Raw genomic sequence first — 14095 nt, forward strand, 5'->3', positions numbered from 1 at the left:
GTGTAAGGCAGTGTGCATTTAACATCACCCTCATGCCCCAATTCTGAAGTCTGTTTTATATTAAATAAATACTGCACTGAGGCACAAAAGTCAAAATGTGGTTGAATGATAGTATTATAAACCATTAATTTAGATTGATAAGATAGACTTGTTGATATTCTACTAAAAAAGTACATTTTTTTTGCAATTTTCTTTTCAATGTAATCACAATGAGTTTTAAAGTTAAGCAAATTATCAAGTTGCAGACCCAAATATTTCATGTTACAAATTCAATTTGTTCATTGTTAATTAATAATTGAGGACTAATATCCACAATTTTCTGATATTTATACTTAGATGTAAATATTATTGCTTTAGTTTTCGCCACATTTAACTTTAACTTATTAATATTTAAATATAATGATATCTGTGACAATACCCCATTCATTTTATCTACTGCTCTGTTAAGACTTGTATCACTACATGCCAAAAATGTGTCATCAGCAAAAAGGTTTATAAATTCACAATTTACAAAAAGCCCAATATCATTCATATACAATATAAATAGAAGAGGTCCCAAAACACTTCCTTGAGGGACTCCCATATTGTTATTTAGTTCAGTAGACTCATTTCCATTAAACCTTACTCTCTGTTTCGATTACTTAGATAGTCAACAAACCAGTTATAAACAATACCAGCAAAGCCATAGTTCTTTAATTTTTGTAATAATATGTACCTATATGGGTAAAAATCTATTAAATATATTGGTAATTTTCACATAAAAAAGATACTTACGTACTTTATCAATCATTAAATAGTCAAAACTTAAATCAATACAAATGGAAACTTTGCAAGGGCTATCTGCCATCTTTTTTCTTTTTAGCTCTTTCCGACTGGGACCCAAGTCTATGTTGTTAATTTTAGCCTGTTTCTTTTTTTCTTTCAATTTTTCTTTCTCTTTTGCCCTTTTCACTTTTTTAACATTTTGCCAACCGAGGAATTTTTTATACTTTTTTAATTGGCGTTTTGTTAGCTTGGAAATTTCTACCCCATTGAATTTCTGCTCGCCAGACTCTAAATTGCTGAGAAGTTCAGCATTTGCTAAAGGGGTTTCTGCAGGAAATGCAGCTGGTTCCATAGGTAGATCAGGATTTTTTGGTGATATACCATCAGGATGGTAAGATTTTGATATGGAGTTGTTACCATATTGGGAGATGTCTGGCTCGTTTCCAATTATTGCTGACGTTTCTAAAGCGTCATTTGAACACGTAGAGGGGCCTTCTTCGGGGGTACAGCTCATTTTTCTTTGTAAACTAAGAGTTAATTAATAAAATATTGAACTTAAAAAAAAAATCCTAACCTAAAAAAATTTAAACGTCACATATGGGACGGGTGGGAGCGTCTAGGGTTTAGGTCAGCAATAAATAGGCCGCCCTCTAGTGGAAACTTAAAGCAACTTCAAAACATCTGAAAGTATGGGGCAAGGACAATGTTACTATAATTTTTAATTGAAAATAGATTGGTGAAAATGTCATTAATATTAAAGAAAAAACTGGTTTCAATATATTCTAACTTTCTAAGAAGGTACCATTGACGTTTTAAAATGGTCATAATTACAATAATTTACTGAAAATGATTGGTATAATACAACATTCCTGAATCAGATTGTTTTTTGATGATTTCTCAGGACAAGCTTAGTCAATGGGGCACTTCCTTGGTATATCTAGTGATTTTTCTACTGTGAACACTATTTTCACTTTTCAGGTAAGTTACAGTTACACAGGGTCTAAATAAACACTTCGATCAATAAATACAATTTATTTATCTTTTAAAGTCTCTCAAAATATAAATTTTTATTACTTAAAATAACAAACAATGCATAAAAATGTCAGTAAATAAGCTCGTTGGCACAAGATAATTAAGAAGACAATTAAATGTTCAGTTATATCACAGTTTAAAATGATTGATGACTGAATGGAATTAACATTAAAAAAATAGGTTTTAGCCTTATAAACGTCCTAATTAAAAAAAAACAGATCTTTCCTAATACTACGATTAAGTTTTTTAGAGATTTTTAAATCCTAGTCTTACTGAACCCCCCGCTACCTGACTTGGTATCAAACAACTTCCGAACGAAATAAACTTGTACCACAGTAGTGATTGCTATCACCGTAATTTGTATAAGAGACCAACGCACAACATAAGAATTATTAGCACTTAAAAGGCTCATATCCCAAGCTTCTCGTCCTCTAGTGTGATACTGATATTGCAGCATATGATTAATGTTCCTTTCAACAGTTTGAACAGTTGACTAAAAAAAAAACATCATAATTAAATAAATCACTTTTAAAGATTAAACATTAGTCTTACAGTAAAGTTTTCCATGTTCATATTAAGCTCCTCGACTTCCTTAGTGTATTGCTCCCACATGTCGTACCGCACCACTGTGAGATAGATATTGACAAGTTTCGCAGCAAACCTGGAAAACTGGTTATCAATACACACTGAATAGTAGCCCCCCATGGATTGTTGATCCTGGTACTCGCTGCTCGGTTTCCATTGGTAGGGATGCACTATCTCCCCTTTGGGGTTTCTAACTGCAAAGCCTGCCATACCGTCTCCACCTCTAACAACCTTAAATTGTTAATAATTGCTGAATTAAACAGCTTTTACCCTATTTTCTCGAAAATAAGAAATCCGGCCACTCACCTGAAAACTAACATACAAAGTGGCTCCAGGGTTAACATATTGAAAATAACAGTCTTCTTTGCCGGGGTCTATGTGCACTTTATAATCCATAGCGACCGCGGGAAGGTTTTCGTACCATGGCGCGGTCGGTTCCGTGCTGGTCACATACTTGAAATCCAAACAACCACTTAGGAAAATTAAAATATTTAAGATTAACGTGGCGGAACTACGTCCAGCGGACATTTTTCCAAGTGAAAGTTAAAAATGTAAACAAATTCGATTCGTTGTTGACGTGTAAATAATGTGGTGACACGCCACTGAATTGCTGACTTTGACGTTTTATTAATTGGGAGTGTCTAGGCTAGATTTTCGATCGTGCGATATTTTTTTGTATGCGCAACATTGTCGCTGATTGAATCGCATCTTTCATTGTGTGCTAATAATGGTTAAATGTGATTAAGTGAATTAAAATCAATATTTTTTTAAATACTTTTGTCGAAAATAATGTGTCAGGGCATTAAACTACACTATATATTATGTGTGTGTAATTATCACAATCGTGTATATGGCTTTAATAATTTCAAAATTGCTGACTTTAGTTCTCTATCTATTAGTGATAATCGAGAATTTAATATTAATTGTGGGTAAATGTGTTGATTTTTCATTTATTATTGTAATCGTGATGTGTTGATTAATAGAGCTTTTAAATCACAATACGTGTAATAATGCGATAGGTGACACGCCAATCAATTGCTGACTTTGACTTCTGTTTGACTGGGACTATCTCGGGCACCACTCCATTTGTTTAAATATGTGCGTGTAATTATCGCAATCATGTAATATAAGGCTTTACTGAATTCAAGATTGCTGACTTTAGCTTTCTATGTTTATTAGTGATAATTGAGAATTTATTGTTAATTGTAGGTAAATGTGATTTTTTTTTGATTATCATAATCGTTATGTGTTGATTAATAGGGTTTTTAAGTCGCAATACGTATTTTCGTTTGGTACGCGCAACAATCGCAATACAATAACCAAGTGCGATACTACCTTAATAAAGAATTAAAAATTGCTGACTTAGTTCCTTATTAGTTCATTATACAATGTTTATTGTTATCTTAAAATGTTAGTAAATGTGAAAATAATCCATTGAATAATGACGTCTTAGATGATTAATTTATAGAAGTGAGTCTATAATAGTTTAATAACATGACAATAAGTTAATATTGAAAAATTACAGAAAAACTTAAATATAAATCAGCTGATCGTGACAAATCAACCTTAATGACGTCAATGTCAAAAGTTTGGGCGGCAAATTTAAAATCGACCCCTAATATTGGAGGATTCAATATTTCATAAGACGCGTTATATTTACGCTCAATAATATTATGGTAGATATGTAATCAGTGCGGAGTCTTACATCAGTCCCGCGCGTCAAACCTTAAAGATAATAATTATCATATTGTGTATTTATTCGGGTATTATTTTACATATTTTTATAACATTTATTGCAGTATAGAAAAATATACTCATTGTATATTTTTCTTGATTGTAATCTTATTTAATAAGTGTACATTAATAAGTGATCTACTTGTATTGGTGTTGAATCTCTACTGCATAAAAGTATTATATAGAGAAAAGGGCATAATAGAAAAGGTAAAAGTGATGTATTTATATATTAGTGTATTTTATTTAAATTTTAATATACAAGGTGATTCACAATAAACTGCGGCGATTGATTTCTCATACATGCTGCATTTATTTATTAATTTAACAAAAATTGAATTGCAAAATTCTTATTAGGTAACACATAGTGTGTAAAATGTCATACAAACTGTTCAGGACATACATCTAGATTAGTAAACACTAAACACCTGTTTGTGCATATAAAAAAAATAAAAATTGATATCTTACTATATTAATATCTTCAGCTTATAATATCGAAATAATATTTAAATTGCTATCAGTTTTACTGACACCCTCCCCATCCCCATCAATACTAAATAGGGGAGTAATCCGTAACATCAGTATTTAAAATGTAAGATGTGTGTATGAATATATTTTCCTGCTTTTTTCTTTTAATTAAAATATGGTCAATACATGTATTTGTCATTGATGTACCCCATGTAGAGCCATTGATAAAGGCACAATACCCATCAGACATTAACAAGAGAAGGTTCACTTTGTTGGTTCCCAAGAAAGTATGAGAGCAGTTTCGAGGGAGATCTGTATATACCTGATATTCCATATTAATTTCATTGATAACAAACTGCCATGTTTCACTTAAAATAATAATGTTACATGTATAAACACAACCATTTTATAAAGATTTTCCTTTAGACACAAATTCAGACTCCTCACTTTGTTTATTTGAAATGTGTATGAGACATCCAGATCCTGTAGCAGGTCAGCTTCTTGCACTTTATCTTATCCCCTATAATCAATTTTACTTTTTAAAATGTCGATATTGGCAAAGTTTACAGAATAGAATATGTATTCTATGAATATGTATTCTAATGTATTCTATTCTGTAAACTTTGATATTGGTATCCAAATGATGGACAGTCTCTGTCGTTCAAACAACAACTATTTGGTGTTTGTGTTTATACAATTTATGCATCGTTTCTGAATCTTTGGACATTGCTTTACAGAGTGTTCCTCAGAACAGTATTCACACAAAACCTCATTTAAATAAAGTGTGTTTTTGTAATAAAAACCATGACATTTAAAACATGTTAGCACACATGTTTTAATATCTTCATATATAATGTAACGTCGCCATCCAATATACATATTTCATATATTCATTAATTTATGGAATAGTTTTCCAGAACAATTTTCATAAATAGTGCATGCATTTTCGTGTATTTGTGCTTATTTTAATAGGTATATATGAGGGGGCAGAATCCAGGGGGTCCAAGTCGAGTTTTTTTCAATATCGAGTTAAGTGCAGAAATCAAAACTTAATATATACATTTACTTGGTGGTAAAGAGATCCAAGCATAAAACAAGTCTTAATGGCTCCATCTATCAATAAGAAAATGTACTACTTACCATATCTTAACAGTTGTTTAGAGCTAGTATACTTGGATCCATTTGCAGCCAAGGAAACTGTTATATTCTGTTGATTACTAACGATTTTGTCAGTGTCAGTTGTACTAAAATCGTGAAAAATAGTGATCGAAGTGCATTCTCCGACAACTCTGATATAGATGGATATTATGTTCCAAGTAGCAGTGGTGGCGATGATGCTGAAGTGCAAAACTTAGATGAAGCTGGGAATGGGAAGTCCAGAAAAAGGGTTCGTAAAAGTGCGACATGGAAAAGAAATTGTTCAAAAATTCGAAACAGTGGCCAGGAATACGTTGGTCGCAAGGGTGAACTACATCATGCAAAATCTGTTTAGGCTTATGACCATACATGCAGATATATACAAGTGTACAGAAAATTTTACGGAGGAAGTTAGAAACACAATTTTTATTGGAATCTTGGAAACAAAACTAATGGATGGGATCTACAGAGCACCTTTATTGCATCATGCATACAAAATAATGCTCCAAAAATGCACCGTCTAAAAATCACCAGACAAAAGAGTATTAGCACTGTGATAAAACTTCAAAATAAACGTGTATGCAAAGAGTTTTTTCTGAGAACTCTAGATATTAGCCCCAAACGGTTTTATAACGTCACAAAGAAAAGGAAGGAGTCTGGAGTCGTCCAAACGGATCAAAGGGGAAGACATGTCCCTAGCAATAAAATAGACGATGAGTCTTTAAACTTAACAAAACAGCATATAAACTCATTCCCAAAATTTGTGAGTCATTATACTAGAAGAGACAATCCGAATCGCAAGTATTTGTCTCCCGAGTTAAATGTAACAAAAATGTACAAGCTATACAAAGAATTTTGTCACGAAAAAGAAGCCCGACCATTAAAGCTGAGCAAATACCGCGACATTTTTAATACCCATTTCAACTTAGCTTTTCACCAACCATATTCAGACACATGTACAAAGTGTGACACGTTCATTACTCAGAAAAATTCTTGTGATCCAGAATCTGAAGAGGGCTCCCGCGTTGCAAGAGAACATGATCGTCATCTACGTCAAACTGAAGCAGTCAAAAATTTAAAAAACGCCGGCAAGGAATCAGCAAGACAGTGTCCAGAAAAACGTGCTATTTGTTTTGTTCTACAAAAAACCTTACCCACTCCGCATTTGACATGCAGCAAAGTATATTATTTGCGCCAGCTATGGACTTACAATCTAGGAATCCACGATTTATCATCCGGAATTGGTAATATGTACATGTGGCATGAAGGTGAAGGGTCGAAAGGTTCTCAAGAAGTCATGTCATGTTTGCTGAAGTACATTGAAAGTTTGCCAAAAACAGTGACCCACATCGATGCATTCAGTGATAACTGTGGTGGTCAAAACAAGAACAAGAACATAATAAAATTTTGGATGTATTTGTGCAATTTACACATATCGAAAGTGTTGACCACCCTTTTTTGGTTTCGGGACAATCCTTTATGGAATGCGATCGAGATTTTGCCATTATTGAAAAAGCAAAGAGACGGCTAACTCACCTTTTTACTCCCTATGATTGGGTTAATTTTATAGCAGGAGTCAGTAGAAAATTTATTGTAGTAAAAATGCAGCCTGAGGATTTTAAATCTATATCTCCCATGGACAACATCATGAAATCAAATCTTGCAGGAATAAGTAAAATGCAATGGCTACATTTCAAAAAAAAGTATTCAATGAAACTTTTTTATAAAGAAGTTTATAATAGTGATTTTCCTTTTGAAAAAATGGATCTTTCTAAAAAAACTTGCGTGGTAGACCTTCAAAAATTCTTCTACCTGCTCTATATGACAGTCCTCCAAAAATAAAATTAGCAAAATTCAATAACTTGATGCAGCTTCTACCATATGTACCACCAATACACCATGATTTCTATAAGTCGTTGAATCCAGGACAGACGTTGAATGCAGGCCATCAAACAAACGGGCGAAACGATGAAGATTATACTCTCGGTGACATGGTTGAATCGGATGATGATTAATATTAATTACAAAACCTTCCGTAACTATTTTTTATTAAAGTCTATTCTATTATTTGAGAATTTTTATTACCTATCGAGTTACCTATCTACAAAAATAAATGATTATGTGGCATTTTTTCAAAATTGTTACAACAGGCCGTACCATAGTACGGCCCTGTGAATATTATTAAAGCCCAAACATTTTCAAAATCCATCCTAAATTAAAGGTATAGGCAAAACAAAAAATTTGCAATACATAACTCATGCATTTTAGGGTTTTAGATTTTTTAATAAGTAAAAATGTTTAAAATTGAAATTTCTCAATATTTACGTTTTGGTACTAGGACCCCTTGGCTTCTGACCCCCTCATATAAACTGAAAATTATCAATTTCTTTAATAAAACTATTTTTTTGCTCTCGGATAGATGCTTCCACCAGCCTGTTTTTTAAGTTATTTATTATTTATTTAATAATCAACCATTTTAAATCTGGGGTCTTTTAACTTCACTCTTTCTATGTTATAATCTTGTTGATTTTTTCTTTGCCTTCATTTTAAGTGTATCAATATTATCGTTCTTTGTACTTTTTATGCCATTTCAACTGGATTTATTTGTTTATGTAGACCTTCTTTAGTTTTAAGTTTTGTTGTGTTTTTTATCATAAGGGTTGGTTTACATTTTATTATGTTTGTTTTAATTCCAGATTTTGTATTTTTTGATTCAATTCACCTTTACTTTGATTAATTATATTTTTCTTTTCTATAGTTAAATTTAGGACATTCAGAACAATTGAATTTTAAAGTTCGCTCCCTTGGGCTCTAAAACGTTGACTTTTGATGGCGATAAATTCCCACAACTCTTGCAAATTCCTCTTATACATGTATGAAATTAAAAAACTGATCTCGTTTTGGTTTTTTGCACACTCCATGATAGGGTACATTTAATCCATTGCCTACTATACTAAACTATATTTATACGTTTATCAATTAATAATAAAATATCAATTTTCTTTAGACCACATCACACACACACATACACAAAAAAAAATGGAATTTGCCATTGGAGGTACCGCCGCAATGGCCGCATGCCTCTTCACCAACCCCTTAGAGGTCCTCAAAACTCGCATGCAACTACAGGGCGAGCTGAAGGCCAAAGGGCACGCGGTCCACTACAAAAACGTATTTCATGCCGGTTACGTGGTGGCCAAAAACGAGGGTGTGCTCGCCCTCCAGAAAGGCTTAGTGCCCGGACTGTGGGTGCAACTGTTCTTAAACGGGGCGCGATTGGGGGTGTACGGGGTGGCCGACTCGTCCGGTTATCTTAAAGACGAGAAGGGCGACGTGCGATTTTTCAGGACGTTGACCATAGTCGGGGCAGGAGCTATGCTGGGAAACTATTTGGCGAGCCCTTTATTTTTAGTGAAAACTCAGCTACAGTCGCAAGCGAATAAAGCGATCGCTGTGGGACATCAGCATAAGATTACTGGAACGTTTCAGGCTCTTATCGATATTTATAAAGCTAATGGGGTAAGTCAGTTTCTTTTAGAACTTGTAGAATATTCTACTACTAATTACCTTCACTCACCCTGTATATACTATACTACTAAGGCTTTGCTTACAGTAGTTACAGTACATGCTTTTTTTTAGGTTAAAGGACTTTTTCGAGGATCTCTTTCAACGCTCCCCAGGGCTTTCGTAGGCGGATCAACGCAGCTGTTGTTCTTCGACTACACCAAGCAGTTCCTCAATAAGTTTAATGTGACAGAAAGTCCTCTGCTTAAGTCCTTTATAGCCAGCATGGTTGGAGGAGTTGGGATTAGTGTCATGATGAACCCTTTTGATCTTATTATGACCAGGTTATATAACCAACGTACGTACATATAGTATTACTTTACTATTGTAAACGTATACAGTGCATTCACGATGAAAGGAACACATTCATTTAAAATTAGCATTGTCGTAGACACGTCGATTAGCATTGTCACTTGTGCGTTTTTTGCAATAAAAATTTTCTATACATGGCAGCACAAAACTATGGCGTCAACATTAATTTTTTTTAATGGAACACCCTCTATATCTTGACATTTTACAATTCTAGGATATATTCTGTATAGCATACCGTATACTTAAAGTAGCGGTTTGTCAAATTCGACGTAATAGACTAATGGAACATACGATCGTAAAAAGTAAAAATGTATACAATATTTATTGCTAGCAATGTTCAATTTGTTGTCCATTTACTTCAATGCATTTTTGAAGTCGGTAAATAACTTTCAATTGCACATTTTCAATCACTTCCAGATCGATTAGTCTAATTTCTTGTTGATTCTTTCCTTTAAATCATCAACATTATTTGGTCTATTCACATAAACTTTGGACTTTAAATATCCCCGCATAAGAAAAAAACCAATGGGGTTATATCCGGTGACTTTGGTGGCCATTCAATAGAACCTTTTCGTCCAATCCATCTGTTGCATCAAGAAATTGTCGAACAGGTGCCCCGTGTTGTTGAAACTATATCTCGTTACTACGTATGTCAGCCTCTTGTAGATCAGGGAATAAAACAACGAAAGCAGGGATGATTTCAAACTGTAGAAAGTCTAAGAAGCGCTCTTGTTATGTACGCACCAGGTTTTTAAAACCAATCATCATGAGTATTTCAATTCGTTCTTTCTCAGATAAATGCATTTTATTCAAAAATGATGCGTGAAATGACAAATAATATGACAATTTAACTCACAAATGCGCGATAAACCATTATTAAGTAGGTTCTAAAATTGTAAATTGTTTGAAAATAATAAGGTCTACTTACTCTCTTAGAAATCACATAAAAAATTAATGTTGGCGTCATAGTTTTAACTTAAGATATCATGTAATCAAAATTTTCATCACAAAGGACGCATTGAATCAAATAGACAACAAATTAAACATTAGTTACGATGAGTCTAGAATAAATTTTTATGTTTTGTTAGTCTGTTACGTCATGTTTGACAAACCATTGACATGTATTCAGAATATATCATAGAATTGTAAAACGTCATAATATACAGTGTTTCTACTTGAGGCATCCTGTATAGAAATGTTTTATTTGAAAAACGCGCAACTGACAAAACTAATCGATGTGTCCAAAAAATAAAAGGGGAAAAATATCTGAATTTTGAATGAATTTGTTCCTTTCGTCATGAATGCACTGTAGCTGTTAATTGTTGGTAGATGTATAGTTGATAAATATGGTTTTTAAGGATGTTCGGAACCTTTGAAATGTTTGGTGTAAATCATGATATTTTTAAAAGTTAAAATTCTAGTAAAAAAAGAGCATTTCTTGCCCAATAGTTTGATATGAGAACTTCTCTTGTACCTCAAAAACTTTAGTGAGACAATTTAGGTCCAAGAGCCGTAAAATTCGATGTAATTTAACATCAAGATTTTATTCATTAGCGCATATTTTTTGGGCATTACTTAAGAACCATGTAAACAAACAAACAAACAAACAAATTTTTGTTTTAAGTTTTACAGTGTACGTGAGGTCCTAAGGCCTGATGATGACCTGCTTATACAGGGCGAAACACGTGTAGCCAATAAAATGTGTTTATGAGACCGTGACTTTGTTTTTTGTTTGTTTACATTTTGTGTGGTCTCTTGGAAAAAATGGATGAGGATTTTATACTTAGGAACCACTTTAAATATTTTCATAATTTTTTTAAACTTCAAACTAGAGGGATTTTTGAGGCTGAATGTGAAGGAAAAACATGTTCATGAGTTATACCAGGGCGGTTTATACTCTTGTAATCTTTCATGCAATGCTTTATTAAGATAAAAATAGAACTTTTCTAACAATTTTTTTCCGTTTTTTAGCGATAGACGCCTCCGGAAAAGGTCTGCTGTACCACAGCTACTTCGACTGCGTAAAAAAAATAATAAAATCCGAGGGAGTATTGGCGTTTTATAAAGGAATAGGGCCGACGTACTTCAGACTGGGGCCGCACACGGTTCTTTGTTTGGTGTTCTTTGACGAATTAAGGAACTTGGTCGACAAGTACTTGCCGCACGAAAAGAAAATTCAGAATGTGTGAAAACGGTGAGAAATCACTTAAGAAAGCGAATTATTAGTAGCAGAATTGTCTATTTTCTACCTCGATGTTATTTTTATAGTTTTATTGCTCATAAACCCATATATAATTATTTTTGTAAATCTTTCAGTAGTTTTAGTTGTTGTAAATAATTTTCACACCTCAAACTTGCCCACTTCAATATAGAAAATTGCGTGCCGACCCCGGTAACACCGTGGGCAAAGCGTTCACGATGCAATCGTGTGGTCTCGGGTTCGCATCCCGGCATGGGCATGGTTGTTTGTGTCTGTCTTATAAAAACAAAACATTGTGGTTCGGAACCCACGCTAAACTCTAGGTCCATAAACAACAATATTGCGCGACTGTCGAAATACGACGCGAGTCCATTGTATTTGAGGAAGAAGAAAATTGCGTAAATTAATAAGTCATTTATTTTGAGAAAACGGAAACAGAAGGAAAGTCTCTAACGATACCATTTTCCAATAGGCCTACAACACTTTATAGGGTGATTGCTCTGGGTAAATAAGTTAAGCTGGAACTAATATTTGGATAGAGCAATTAACCCTTTTTAATGCACTGGACAGAAATAAGATAGTTTAACAAGTTTACATTAAGTCTATTACATGCTGAAAGGCACTGTAAGTTGAGTCACCTGAGTTCCAGTGTGATTTATTGCTGTGATTTGGTCATAAATATCTAGAATAATAATACCCAGTAATTAATATAAATTCTCGTCTTCTCTTTCTCTTCTTATCCAGGAATGTATCTACTGAAAAATAAATTAATATTAATAACATTATTAAAATCTTTCCAAATTTTAGCGTTAGAAGAGCGTTTCAGAAATATTCTATGAATATTATAATTAGGTTAAAGGGGATTTTACAATCCAGATATATATTGGGATAATAAAGACATGAAAAACATATATTTGCAAATAATTGTTCCCTAGATAGATCACTGGGAATAAAACTGTTTATCATCCATTTGCAATTACAAGAAAAGGCTTACCAAGTAATCCGATAAATGTAACATTAACCCTTATCCAAGTTTCAATAGGACATTGGTATTTAATCTCACTTTACATTTAGTTGTCCCAAAGGCCGAAAGCACTTTGCCTGTATTGAAAATTCAAGCAATTGCACTAAATACAAATATCATATTTTATTTCTAACAGTAACACAGCAATATCTCTTTTCTAATAAATGTAACAATAAATTATCTCAATTTCATCGACTTACTCAATATATACACACTCATTTATTAATGTAAAAGTAAATAAAGGAGCTTGAGAAATGTTTTAAAAATTAAAAACTTATCTAAAGGTCATGTAAAAGTGTTTAACTGAAACATTCAAAGTACGCTAACAATTAGAAAATGTATTAAAAGTATTTTTTTATCACTTTATAAAATCTGTTAAATTCCCTGAAGTCATCAGGCAGGGCATTAAAAAACGTGATAACCCAATCAATTGAACACTATTCGCTTTGAACTTTTAGAGTTTTTTTTTTAATAGGATGTCATGACTGACACAATCAAAGGCTTTAGTCAGGGCACAAAATAGACTTAGAAATATCTCGGGATGATTTTATGAGCTTATAAAAAAAATAAAGAAGCAGTATGATCTAAACTTCTAAGGCATTTGCAATTCTCCTTGGTTCAGTCTTAAATATTGTATGGTGAAGAACATTGAAAGGCCTTAAAAGGGAAGTGCTTATATCAAACACTTTAGTTGCTTGGAATTTGCTTAGAAGAGAATAATTAAATTAATATTCGATCAAAGTCCAGAATTTCCCTCAAAGTAACTCCTACGTACAGAAATTCACACAATATTATGGGTTATAACAAACAATGCAAAGTCATTGGACAGCAACGTAATTGCTATGTAGGTCAAGTTTAATGAATTATCTGCAAATGGTTTATCTCAGCAAAGTTCACACTTTCATAATAAATAAAAAGAATATATTAACAGAACGGTTAATATAACTGAGGAAAAAATATAATTAAGTTTGTCTACTTGCCTGCATTATGTTGTTCTTGTCAATCTTTTTTCTACGTTAGATCTAGTTTAGTAAATTGTGTATTTTTTTTCTGCAACTTCCCTTATTGTAATACAACATAGCAGTAGATTTTGCTCTCAATTTGAATCTTTTATGATCGATCGATCAACAATCGATTAACAATATCTCTCTTTATAACTACCAAAAATTTTAAGTAATTTGCCCTTGATTTTAATTTATTATGAAGTTGAATTCAAATAATTTTTGACCTGTTTTTTTGGAAAAAAAAATCGTAACTTAAAAAATATTAGACCAATT

General features: G+C 32.8%; 2 protein-coding genes across 5 annotated transcripts in view; one reads left to right on the top strand and one right to left on the bottom strand.

The window, feature by feature from the left end:
- Positions 1 to 1572: 1572 nt before the first annotated feature.
- The window catches only part of LOC126746498 (solute carrier family 25 member 35-like), a 37126-nt gene continuing 24603 nt past the window's right edge, over positions 1573 to 14095 (top strand). Inside the window, exons 1-5 of one of the 4 annotated variants that reach the window (XM_050454788.1) lie at positions 3744 to 3852; positions 3908 to 4323; positions 8726 to 9237; positions 9358 to 9580; positions 11566 to 11788. In XM_050454788.1, coding sequence (XP_050310745.1) covers positions 8758 to 9237; positions 9358 to 9580; positions 11566 to 11783 — 921 coding nt within the window. In that variant the 5' untranslated portion in view covers positions 3744 to 3852; positions 3908 to 4323; positions 8726 to 8757 and the 3' untranslated portion in view covers positions 11784 to 11788. Of the gene's footprint in view, positions 1744 to 3729; positions 3853 to 3907; positions 4324 to 8725; positions 9238 to 9357; positions 9581 to 11565; positions 11905 to 14095 lie in introns of those variants that run through there. The other 3 variants (XM_050454787.1, XM_050454790.1, XM_050454789.1) reach the window with 3 other exon arrangements.
- LOC126746502 (transmembrane emp24 domain-containing protein B) lies at positions 1783 to 2951 on the bottom strand. The gene is made up of 3 exons (XM_050454796.1): positions 2689 to 2951; positions 2350 to 2613; positions 1783 to 2290 (listed from the first exon to the last, which is right to left on the bottom strand). The coding sequence occupies exons 1-3, from the start codon at positions 2908 to 2910 to the stop codon at positions 2054 to 2056; spliced, it is 723 nt and encodes a 240-aa protein (XP_050310753.1). The 5' UTR covers positions 2911 to 2951; the 3' UTR covers positions 1783 to 2053.

This window comes from Anthonomus grandis, chromosome 17 (assembly GCF_022605725.1).
Source record: "Anthonomus grandis grandis chromosome 17, icAntGran1.3, whole genome shotgun sequence".
In the NCBI taxonomy this organism is placed as follows: Eukaryota; Metazoa; Arthropoda; class Insecta; order Coleoptera; family Curculionidae; genus Anthonomus; species Anthonomus grandis.

Coding starts and splice junctions, on each gene's coding strand:
- LOC126746502 (XM_050454796.1), bottom strand. CDS start 2,910: ATGTCCGCTGGACGTAGTTCCGCCACGTTAATCTTAAATATTTTAATT. Junction 2,614..2,688: donor CTTTGTATGTTAGTTTTCAG/GTGAGTGGCCGG, acceptor TAACAATTTAAG/GTTGTTAGAGGTGGAGACGG. Junction 2,291..2,349: donor TGAACATGGAAAACTTTACT/GTAAGACTAATG, acceptor TTTTTTTTTTAG/TCAACTGTTCAAACTGTTGA.